At 45.9% G+C, this 12,928-nt stretch overlaps 1 protein-coding gene across 12 annotated transcripts in view; it reads right to left on the reverse strand.

The window, feature by feature from the left end:
* Positions 1–12,928, reverse strand: part of DET1 (DET1 partner of COP1 E3 ubiquitin ligase) — a 154,738-nt gene that overhangs the window by 127,263 nt on the left and 14,547 nt on the right. For 10 of the 12 annotated variants that reach the window (XR_010179203.1, XR_010179202.1, XR_010179200.1 and 7 more), the window contains exon 3: positions 583–651. The exons of the other annotated variants lie outside the window; for them this stretch is intronic. Coding sequence is in view for 6 of the 10 variants with exons in the window: in XM_063925770.1 (XP_063781840.1) it covers positions 583–651 (69 nt within the window). In the remaining 4 variants the exon portion in view is untranslated. The remainder of the gene's footprint in view (positions 1–582; positions 652–12,928) is intronic. 12 annotated transcript variants of the gene reach the window in all.

Genomic DNA, 12,928 nt, shown 5'->3' on the forward strand with positions numbered 1-12,928 from the left:
TTTGTTTTTTGTTTTGTTTTTTAGTTAAAAAAAAAAAAAATGCAAGTGTTTTTTTTATTACCTGGGGAGAAACTACAGCAATCATAGGTGGCTTCTCATGATCTCCCACACATTGCCCACTATAAACAAGATGCAGTTTGCCTTAATCAAATAAAACACACTGCAGAGGGGACCTGATAGGCTGTTCAAAGGCAGTGATTGGGAACCTTTGGCACTACAGCTGTTGCTGAACTACACATCCCAGATTGCCCTGCTACAGTTTTAGCATGGCCAAACAGCTGGAGTGCCAAAGGTTCCCCAGCACTGTTCTAAGATCTATATCTATGGTTTCTTAAATCATGGCGCCCTAGAGAATAAGAATTTGTTTTATGGCACCCCTAGGCCAAAAGTTTCTTATTGATACATTTGGAAAAACATTAAAAGTAAATTATGCCTACCTGCTACCCCTTAGGGTCAGTTATGTGGGTGATGGACACAGTTGTGCTTCTGATTGTCCACCTGTTTTATTATAGCACTGGTTTAGTCTAACGGCTGCCTATCACTTTAATCATAAATTATTTGATTTGGTCCTGAACTACCGACCTGAAGAATCTCTGCAAGAGGCTCTCGGTACCCCAGTGTACCCAGGCACACAGTTTGGGAACCACTGATCTACGTTAAAAAATAAGTTTTGAGTTATGAATCCCATTAGTATAAACCAATCATGTGAGGAACAAGCTATGACAATCCATCTTTTTTTTACACCCAGCTTCCCAACTATCATTTAACACATGCAAATGTACAGAGAACATGATGAAATTGAAAATACTTTTAGAGAGCATTATTTTTTTATTTCACTTTATTTACTTATGCTAGTCTAACATCGCCCACACAACCTGAAAAAAAACACACAAAAAAAACTATTATGACCTTATGTACTGTACATACACAAACAATACAGCATCTTCCAACTGCAACACTTATAGTATCAAGTATTACAGGTATATTGAAGCAGACAGATACACTTGTGTTAAACATACACTGTACATACAATAAACAGACCATATGGACATGGGGAAATTAAATTTCCTGACAACGTTCGAGAACAGCATATCTAGTGATTAAAGATGTGTATAAGCAAATACATATTCAATAGGTACTGTAAAAATGGGCCTTTTGTAATAGGAATAAAATTGTTGCAATAGTGGCTGATGGTGCTACGCACAGCACATATAATATACAGGTGTAGGTAACAAAGTAGCAACATTACCCGACTGCTGTTATTCATATTTCTACGGGAGCCGCCCAAATATGTTTGGGAGCTATAGCTTCATTTACCCTCTTCCCTGGAGTGGGATTCGGTCTGAAGATCGACACTGTCTAGGTCGACAACTATAGGTTGACAGTCACTAGGTCGACATGTGCTAGGTCAACAGGTCGACATGAGTTTTTCACTTTTTTTTTCTTTTTTTGAACCTTTTCATACTTAACGATCCACGTGGACCACGATTGGAACGGTAATCTGTCCGAAGCATAGTGAGCCATGCGAGGGGACACGTTGCACTAATTGGGGTTCCCCGTCACTGTACGGAGAGAACAACACCAAAAAAACATGAATGTCGACCTTCTGACCAGTCGACCTAGCACCCGTCGACCTAGAAACCCTGCCGACCTTCAGACCCTGTCGACCTAGTGACTGTCGACCTAGACACGGTCGATTTGATGATCCACACCCCCCTGGAGTATGGGAGCACTCTATCGTCAACTATTTACTACCGATGTGCTAGGGTACTAAAACTGAAGGTGTAATGGAGAAGCACTGTTATTAAGAGGGCAAACACAGTCATTTGGATATTGACATTTTTTTTTTTACATATGGGCACTGAAAAACCCGGTTTGATTAAGCATCATTTGGGGAGGATAAAGCAGGTAATGGGAGGAGTGCTTCGGAATGGGTTACTGCAGCAAAGGGCACTATAATGCTTTCAACGGCACACATCAATCATTACCGTGCAACGCCAATATATTTGTCAAGCTTTAACGTCTGTGAATGCTGAATGCAACTTCGAAGTAGACAAAGTGAACAATACACTTGCAGGAAATAGCGTGTGTTCAGGCCTACTCACTTATAATTCTTTTTTGAAGCTCAGGCACCAGACAATGTTGTCTAGGCTTTGGCGACACGTGTTAAGCACACTTTAAGGGCTTGATTTTAATGGCTGTGTATTAGCCCTCAGAGCGATTTGCATTTGAGTTCCTGCATTTTGAACGGCAGGGTTGCTATGCAGTAGTTTGATTAGCAACCTTTGCAATTTAAATGTAATTTGGCATAAGTATATGTGTTAGCAGAAAGTGCTTAACTAATGCACTGGCATTCCAACAAATGCCAATCAAATGTCAGTGGTTACTATGCCAGCTACTACTCTATCTTCCATATGCTAAAATGAATAACTGGAGGTGCTTTGCAGCTCCAAAATCTCAAGGAAGGAGCAACCAGGAACACCACACAATAAGTCAGCAGATGCATTTACAAGTCCTTAGCTATACGTTGCTACCAACAGGACATTTGTATTTCTTTTTCTCATCCGAGTTAGTGACAGAAATAGAGTACGTAATAAACAGCTGCTCAGACATTATCAGTCATTCTATTCTACTTAGCTATATTATAAAGTTTACATGCAATGTTCAGTCTAATTGCTGACACTATAAAGCAGCAATAATATTTCCTCGCATTGCCACTTTAAACTTTCACTTGCTCATTTCTTAACTTAATTACACACTAAGAGGTTTACAGATTTTCACTTAACAAATCATCCAACAAGTAGTTTTCCCTCCCTATAGTTTTATTTCTCAAATGTTAAAAGTTGCTAAGAGCTTGTAATGTGCACACTGCATGGTGTGATTGAAAGACAAAATGGCAGGGAGGGCCCGCAGCAAATGAACAGCTTCAGAACGACACAAAGAAAAGTAGTTGTAAAGTGTTCAATTATTGAATTTATGACTCGCCCTTCCAGACCACCTAGTCCTAGATGGTATAAAATAATAATGTTCTGAAATTAAGTGGCAAAGCCGCAAGTTCTTATTTTTTTTTTAATGGAGATAAATGAATATCTAGTGGAAATTATTTTAGGAATGTGAAAATAATTAGAAATTGTCTTTAGCTGACATCATATAAAAATAAACTGAAAAAAGACGGGCAAGGTTTTATATGCATTTCGGATCTTTAGATAATTTAGAATAGGTGAATTAACAATTGAATTTATAATGGTTTAATTCGGTGGTTCTCAAATTCAGTCCTCAGGACTATGGATGGCCATTGGTGTGGTTATCATCAATAGTGATATGATAAGTTACCATCAATGGTTTCTGCCTATGTAATGGATGACCATCAATGGTTTCACCAATTGATGGTCATCCCTGTTCTTTCACTGACTGGCCCATGGACCAATCAGTACCTGGTGGCGGGTCTTTGTGGGTGTTGAGGAGCTATGCTTTGTGTGCCGAAACCTTGTTAAAAAATACAAATTGGGTTATGCTGTGCCATCGATGGTGGGAAACCATCTGGTTCTCCCTCATCGATGGCAAAAAATAAGAATTTACTTACCGATAATTCTATTTCTCGGAGTCCGTAGTGGATGCTGGGGTTCCTGAAAGGACCATGGGGGAATAGCGGCTCCGCAGGAGACAGGGCACAAAAAGTAAAGCTTTTCCAGATCAGGTGGTGTGCACTGGCTCCTCCCCCTATGACCCTCCTCCAGACTCCAGTTAGGTACTGTGCCCGGACGAGCGTACACAATAAGGGAGGATTTTGAATCCCGGGTAAGACTCATACCAGCCACACCAATCACACCGTACAACTTGTGATCTAAACCCAGTTAACAGTATGATAACAGAGGAGCCTCTGAAAGATGGCTCCCTAAACAATAACCCGAATTAGTTAACAATAACTATGTACAAGTATTGCAGATAATCCGCACTTGGGATGGGCGCCCAGCATCCACTACGGACTCCGAGAAATAGAATTATCGGTAAGTAAATTCTTATTTTCTCTATCGTCCTAGTGGATGCTGGGGTTCCTGAAAGGACCATGGGGATTATACCAAAGCTCCCAAACGGGCGGGAGAGTGCGGATGACTCTGCAGCACCGAATGAGAGAACTCCAGGTCCTCCTTTGCCAGGGTATCAAATTTGTAGAATTTTACAAACGTGTTCTCCCCTGACCACGTAGCTGCTCGGCAGAGTTGTAATGCCGAGACCCCTCGGGCAGCCGCCCAAGATGAGCCCACCTTCCTTGTGGAATGGGCCTTAACAGATTTAGGCTGTGGCAGGCCTGCCACAGAATGTGCAAGTTGAATTGTGTTACAAATCCAACGAGCAATCGACTGCTTAGAAGCAGGCGCACCCAACTTGTTGGGTGCATACAGTATAAACAGCGAGTCAGATTTTCTGACTCCAGCCGTCCTTGAAATGTATATTTTTAAAGCTCTGACAACGTCCAACAACTTGGAGTCCTCCAAGTCGCTTGTAGCCGCAGGCACTACAATAGGCTGGTTCAGGTGAAACGCTGATACCACCTTAGGGAGAAAATGCGGACGCGTCCGCAGCTCTGCCCTATCCGAATGGAAAATTAAATAAGGGCTTTTATAAGATAAAGCCGCCAGTTCAGATACTCTCCTGGCGGACGCCAGGGCCAGTAACATAGTCACTTTCCATGTGAGATATTTCAAATCCACATTTTTTAGTGGTTCAAACCAATGGGATTTGAGGAAATCTAAAACTACATTTAGATCCCACGGTGCCACCGGAGGCACCACAGGAGGCTGTATATGCAGTACTCCTTTGACAAAAGTCTGGACCTCAGGAACTGAGGCCAATTCTTTTTGGAAGAATATTGACAGGGCCGAAATTTGGACCTTAATAGATCCCAATTTGAGACCCATAGACAATCCTGATTGCAGGAAATGTAGGAAACGACCCAGTTGAAATTCCTCCGTCGGAGCACTCCGATCCTCGCACCACGCAACATATTTCCGCCAAATGCGGTGATAATGCTTCGCGGTGACTTCCTTTCTTGCCTTAATCAAGGTAGGAATGACTTCTTCTGGAATGCCTTTTCCTTTTAGGATCTGGCGTTCAACCGCCATGCCGTCAAACGCAGCCGCGGTAAGTCTTGGAATAGACACGGTCCCTGCTGAAGCAGGTCCTGTCTTAGAGGTAGAGGCCACGGATCGTCCGTGACCATCTCTTGAAGTTCCGGGTACCAAGACCTTCTTGGCCAATCCGGAGCCACTAGTATCGTTCTTACTCCGCTTTGCCGTATGATTCTCAATACCTTTGGTATGAGAGGCAGAGGAGGAAACACATACACCGACTGGTACACCCAAGGTGTTACCAGCGCGTCCACAGCTATTGCCTGCGGATCTCTTGACCTGGCGCAATACCTGTCCAGTTTTTTGTTGAGGCGAGACGCCATCATGTCCACCATTGGTCTTTCCCAACGGTTTATTAGCATGTGGAAAACTTCTGGATGAAGTCCCCACTCTCCCGGGTGAAGATCGTGTCTGCTGAGGAAGTCTGCTTCCCAGTTGTCCACTCCCGGGATGAACACTGCTGACAGTGCTATCACGTGATTCTCCGCCCAGCGAAGGATCCTGGCAGCTTCTGCCATTGCACTCCTGCTTCTTGTGCCGCCCTGTCTGTTTACATGGGCGACTGCCGTGATGTTGTCCGACTGGATCAACACCGGTCTTCCTTGAAGCAGAGGTTCCGCCTGGCTTAGAGCATTGTAGATTGCTCTTAGTTCCAGAATGTTTATGTGAAGAGACTTTTCCAGGCTCGACCACACTCCCTGGAAGTTTCTTCCTTGTGTGACTGCTCCCCAGCCTCTCAGGCTGGGGTCCGTGGTCACCAGGATCCAATCCTGTATGCCGAATCTGCGGCCCTCCAATAGATGAGCCCTCTACAACCACCACAGAAGAGATACCCTTGTCCTTGGAGACAGGGTTATCCGCAGGTGCATCTGAAGATGCGTGCATTGATGTACAGACACCTTTCCTGGTTTTAGGAGATTCCTGACCAGGTCGGATAACTCCTTGGCTTTTTCCTCGGGAAGAAAAACCTTTTTCTGAACCGTGTCCAGAATCATCCCTAGGAACAGCAGACGAGTTGTCGGCATTAATTGGGATTTTGGAATATTCAGAATCCATCCGTGCTGCTTTAGCACCTCTTGAGATATTGCTAATCCCATCTCTAGCTGTTCTCTGGACCTTGCCCTTATTAGGAGATCGTCCAAGTATGGGATAATTAATACGCCTTTTCTTCGAAGAAGAATCATCATCTCGGCCATTACCTTTGTAAAGACCCGAGGTGCCGTGGACAAACCAAACGGCAGCGTCTGAAACTGATAGTGACAGTTTTGTACAACGAACCTGAGGTACCCCTGGTGTGAGGGGTAAATTGGAACGTGGAGATACGCATCCTTGATGTCCAAGGATACCATAAAGTCCCCTTCTTCCAGGTTCGCTATCACTGCTCTGAGTGACTCCATCTTGAACTTGAACTTCTTTATGTACAGGTTCAAGGACTTCAGATTTAGAATAGGCCTTACCGAGCCATCCGGCTTCGGTACCACAAATAGAGTGGAATAATACCCCTTCCCTTGTTGTAGAAGAGGTACCTTGACTATCACCTGCTGAGAGTACAGCTTGTGAATGGCTTCCAAAACCGTCTCCCTTTCGGAAGGGGACGTTGGTAAAGCAGACTTCAGGAAACGGCGAGGTGGATCTGTCTCTAATTCCAACCTGTACCCCTGAGATATTATCTGCAGGATCCAGGGATCTACCTGCGAGTGAGCCCACTGCGCGCTGTAATTTTTGAGACGACCTCCCACCGTCCCCGAGTCCGCTTGAGAAGCCCCAGCGTCATGCTGAGGCTTTTGTAGAAGCCGGGGAGGGCTTCTGTTCCTGGGAAGGAGCTGCCTGTTGCTGTTTCTTCCCTCGACCTCTGCCTCGTGGCAGATATGAATAGCCCTTTGCTCTCTTATTTTTAAAGGAACGAAAGGGCTGCGGTTGAAAAGTCGGTGCCTTTTTCTGTTGGGGAGTGACTTGAGGTAGAAAGGTGGATTTCCCGGCTGTAGCCGTGGCCACCAAATCTGATAGACCGACTCCAAATAACTCCTCCCCTTTATACGGCAAAACTTCCATATGCCGTTTTGAATCCGCATCGCCTGTCCACTGTCGCGTCCATAAAGCTCTTCTGGCCGAAATGGACATAGCACTTACCCGTGATGCCAGTGTGCAGATATCCCTCTGTGCATCACGCATATAAAGAAATGCATCCTTTATTTGTTCTAACGACAGTAAAATATTGTCCCTGTCCAGGGTATCAATATTTTCAATCAGGGACTCTGACCAAACTACCCCAGCACTGCACATCCAGGCAGTCGCTATAGCTGGTCGTAGTATAACACCTGCATGTGTGTATATACTTTTTTGGATATTTTCCATCCTCCTATCTGATGGATCTTTAAGTGCGGCCGTCTCAGGAGAAGGTAACGCCACTTGTTTTGATAAGCGTGTTAGCGCCTTGTCCACCCTAGGAGGTGTTTCCCAGCGCTCCCTAACCTCTGGCGGGAAAGGGTATAATGCCAATAATTTCTTTGAAATTATCAGCTTTTTATCAGGGGCAACCCACGCTTCATCACACACGTCATTTAATTCTTCTGATTCAGGAAAAACTATAGGTAGTTTTTTCACACCCCACATAATACCCTGTTTAGTGGTACCTTTAGTATCAGCTAAATGTAACGCCTCCTTCATTGCCAAAATCATATAACGTGTGGCCCTACTGGAAAATACGGTTGATTCGTCACCGTCACCACTGGAATCAGTGCCTGTGTCTGGGTCTGTGTCGACCGACTGAGGCAAAGGGCGTTTTACAGCCCCTGACGGTGTTTGAGGCGCCTGGACAGGCACTAATTGATTGTCCGGCCGCCTCATGTCGTCAAACGACTGCTTTAGCGTGTTGACACTATCCCGTAATTCCATAAATAAAGGCATCCATTCTGGTGTCGACCCCCTAGGAGGTGACATCCCCATATTTGGCAATTGCTCCGCCTCCACACCAATATCGTCCTCATACATGTCGACACACACGTACCGACACACAGGGAATGCTCTAAACGAAGACAGGACCCACTAGCCCTTTGGGGAGACAGAGGGAGAGTCTGCCAGCACACACCAAAAAGCGCTATATATGACAGGGATAGCCTTATAATAAGTGCTCCCTTATAGCTGCTTTATATATATCAAGATATTGCCATTAAATTTGCCCCCCCTCTCTGTTTTACCCTGTTTCTGTAGTGCAGTGCAGGGGAGAGACCTGGGAGCCGTCCTGACCAGCGGAGCTGTGAGAGGAAATGGCGCCGTGTGCTGAGGAGATAGGCCCCGCCCCTTTTTCGGCGGGCTCGTCTCCCGCTATTTTGTGAATACAGGCAGGGGTTAAATATCTCCATATAGCCTCTGGGGGCTATATGTGAGGTATTTTTAGCCTTTATATAGGTTTACATTTGCCTCCCAGGGCGCCCCCCCCCAGCGCCCTGCACCCTCAGTGACTGCGTGTGAAGTGTGCTGAGAGGAAAATGGCGCACAGCTGCAGTGCTGTGCGCTACCTTTAGAAGACTGCAGGAGTCTTCAGCCGCCGATTCTGGACCTCTTCTTACTTCAGCATCTGCAAGGGGGCCGGCGGCGCGGCTCCGGTGACCATCCAGGCTGTACCTGTGATCGTCCCTCTGGAGCTGATGTCCAGTAGCCAAGAAGCCAATCCATCCTGCACGCAGGTGAGTTCACTTCTTCTCCCCTCTGTCCCTCGTTGCAGTGATCCTGTTGCCAGCAGGAATCACTGTAAAATAAAAAACCTAAGCTAAACTTTCTCTAAGCAGCTCTTTATGAGAGCCACCTAGAATTGCACCCTTCTCGGCCGGGCACAAAAATCTAACTGGAGTCTGGAGGAGGGTCATAGGGGGAGGAGCCAGTGCACACCACCTGATCTGGAAAAGCTTTACTTTTTGTGCCCTGTCTCCTGCGGAGCCGCTATTCCCCCATGGTCCTTTCAGGAACCCCAGCATCCACTAGGACGATAGAGAAATATTCAAGATCGGCCACAAACCATCAATGATTATGAATCAGTGATGGTCATTGGCAATCCCTACTCAAGGCCCCAATAGTTCAAGTTTTCCAGGTCACCCCCTGCAGGAGCACTGGTGTACTCATTACTCACCAACGCATTTTAAAACATCCACAGTGGAGCTATTTCACTTGTGATTCTGTGAGGAGACCGGGAAAACAAACAGTTTGGGGTCCTGAGGACAGAGTTTGAGAACCTATGGTTTAATACTTTTACTAAACATGCAGACGTTCCAAAGTTGCCATAGAAACCTTGCTCTCCCTATTCAGTGATGTTATACATCAGCCAATGCACAACTCATGTTTTGGGGACTTCATTCTCTAGCAGCAAGCAGGGTAATTACTAAACTCCGGAGACTGAGGTAATTGGAGGTAGTCCTCAGAGATCCCAATGGTTTCCTATGGAACCCTTTTGTAAACAGAGAAAAACAGTGGTTTCTTTTACAGAATGTTCCAAGGGACTAAGCTTTTTAAAACTACGTAAACTTTTTATAAGTGGAGTAAAGGCCCATACACACTTGACGATAAAATGAACGACGTCGTTCATTTCAGCCCTATCAAACGACGTCGCTCATTATATCGTCAAGTGTGTATGCATCCGACGACCACCGATGCGCGGCCCCGCGGGACGTTAACGACCCTCGCTTATCTGTGGAGCATGTATGCTCAATTTCCACTATGGTCGTTACTGACCAGAGACGTCGTTGAATGTGTATGGTGTGAAAGACCAACGACCAACGACCAAGCCACTGTTCACCAGCCCTGTTCCCAGCTCATTATTTTAATAAACTGTTCAGCTTGGATGCTTCAACGATGAATGGTCTTTGGTCTTTCGTCTTTGGTCGTTGGTAGTTTGTATGATCATGTCGTTTGCTTAGCTGTTCAAGGGAAGTTCAAGGGAAGTCGTTAACGACGGTCGTTAACGATGTGTGCATCGTCAAGTGTGTATGGGCCTTTAGTCTTCAAGATAAATATTTAATTTGGGAGCTAAAGTCAAAACATCCCGGATAAAATGGGTACACGGTGGATCTGGAAGCAAGTGTAACATTAGCATTTATAAGTATTTATGTATCTAGCAGAAACTCTAGCCCAATGTGTGTGGTCAAAACTGATTATTTTATTCATAATCGGTCAAAAGTGGCTTGTGTCACTAACTTTAGGCCTCGGATGTATTCCGAATACTAGTACAATAGACAATGGATCTGAAACTAGGACTTACTGCCTCTAGTGTTCACGCTAGGCTGTTTTAGCAGGGTGCCGCGCCCTGCCCGATTTTTTAAAGGCAAAACCCACCCTGCCCTTTCTGCGGCGCCCTGCTAAAGCAGCCTGCCCGCTTCCTGCTCTCCCAGCATGTATAGATGCTGTGCGCATGCGCACAGCATCCATTCACGTTACGGGAGAGCGCTTGGGGGAATCGCAGCACCTCCGTAGGTGCTAGGCACGCCCCCTTTAGTGACACTGCCGGCCGCCCATGCCCCCTTTAGTGACACCGCCGGCCGCCCACGCCCCCTTTAGTGACGTCTGTTGGGGCCGCACTGCCCACTCTAAAGACGTCTTAGAGCCACACCCCCAATTTGCATAGCCACGCTCTATTTTCAGACGCATGCACAAGTGCCCCCACAGACCAGCGCCCTGTCCTCAAAAATTCCTAGGGGGAACACTAGCCTCTGATATCACCCTACCCACTCGTATTTCTACTAGTGTGGCATTTTTTTTCTCTCTATATGGGCCTAAATCAGCATGGATTGCAGTTGCAAAGCTGCTCGAAGCAGGTTTGCAAATGCAATCCTTGGCAATGCAAACACAGGAGGAGGCGCATACTACCTTCTTCCTACATTTGCAATAGCAATACTGCAATGCTTTCGCAGTCTGAGATGAACATGTTCATCTGCAACTCAGACTACCTCTGGTACGACAGCTTGCGAGGCCAAGGAAACTGCATATGCAACGCTGTCCTTGGCCTCACCACTCCCAGAAAACGGGGGCCAACTCCGACCTTAGCTATTCCCCAAACGCCTCTGCTTGTCAATCATGCAGAAGCAGCCGCATTACTGCAATGCGATCGCAGGACCGGATCTGCACATGCACAGTACTGGTCCTGCGCAGTTTTCAGATTATCGGGAAACTGCACATTCGATCGCTTATGTGATCCAACCACAATTAGCCCCTATGTCCATGTGTTTAACTCTGGAAAATATATTGGGATCGATTTAATTACATGAAAGGAGGCTCACCACCCGAATAACTGCATGCAGTCTGCTTCTTACAGTAACTGCCTGACAGCTCTATAAAAAAAAAAAAAAAAAAAAAAAAGCTCTTCAAAAAAACTTGATAGCAACTACAGATGGGTCCACGGTTATCTTGACTAGATTGCTGTGCCTAGGCACAACATGGCTCAGCTGCAATACAATACAGAGAACATTACAGCAGGGGATTAAGTCCGATTGGCCAGTCTCAGTTAATCCTATTAAAGGTCAAGATAAACGTGGACCCATCTGTACATCACCAATACATAAAGATGTGTCCTCATTCACTTAGCGTTTGTTTGCAAGAGACTCTTGGAGTGACTGATACCCCTTTTAGACTGCCAGCTATGAATACAGGTTATTGGCACATGAACACGCATAACCCGCGTTCATGTGCAGTCTGAAAGGTGCCAGGGTTGAAATACCGGTATTCCAACTCAAGTAGAAAGCAGGGTTGATCATGTGTTCAACCCGGCTCACTGTGCGGTGTGAACGGGAGCTGGGTCGATGCGACTCGTTTCCCATTAACTGTGTGTGAACAGGCGGCACTTGGAGATCATGTGACCTCCACGCGCCGCCCCCGGGGTCGCATCCTGGGAGCTCCCGTGTCAGGCGGTCTGAAAGGGGTATTAGATGTTTGACCACAGGAAGCAGTGGCGGCAGCACAGAGCACATACAGCAGTGTGTGTGCGGGGGGTGGGTGGGCTGGCAGGTTAATACATAAGCCCTGTAGTACCTTTGATGTTGTTTTTAAAGCATGTGATGGCTGCCTTTCCCCAGGGATCAACAGTGCTGTATATCACACACGGGGCACAGCACTCAGCTTCAGTTCTCCTTCCCGTATAAGCCCGCCCCACCAGACTCCCATTGGCTGGTTACACAGTAGTCTAGGGGCGGGCTTACACAGTAAGAAGAAGCTGGTGTGATCAACAGTGCTGCTGATCCCAGGGGACAGGCAGCCATCACACATTTTAAAAAAACACACATTAAAGGTTCTACAAGGGGTATGTTTTAACCTGCCCCGCCCCATGCTATATGTTGTCTGTGCTGCAGCCCAGCAGTCGCCACTAATGGGTAGCGTTTCCCGTCATTTCAGACTTCTTTTCAGAAATTTGCATTGTAGCGGCAAACAAAGTATCTTAGAGTGTACTAGTCACACTTGTAATTGGTAGAAATTCAGAATACCTCTACATTTTCCATTTTTACTCATATTAGCAACTGAGTTGCAGACAGAAGTACTTGTACTTTCCGTGTCAGCACACCGGTTGCTCATGCATTGCACTTCTGCTGCAATAGTTATGTGAATAAGATGCCTATTTTTCGCAGTGCGCCAAGTAGATCAGAGGATAGGTGTGTGCGGACACATATGTCCCAGGGATTAGTGTTATAAATCCTCACATTTTGATGTACTCAATACCTTTTTATCTAATGGAGAGACTCTTTATTACATTACTTTATATACTGTATGCAGAGACATTTGTTTTCTTAAAATACAGAGTTGATGGACTACATGGAATGATC

Source organism: Pseudophryne corroboree, chromosome 6 (genome assembly GCF_028390025.1).
Source record: "Pseudophryne corroboree isolate aPseCor3 chromosome 6, aPseCor3.hap2, whole genome shotgun sequence".
NCBI classification, from domain to species: domain Eukaryota; kingdom Metazoa; phylum Chordata; class Amphibia; order Anura; family Myobatrachidae; genus Pseudophryne; species Pseudophryne corroboree.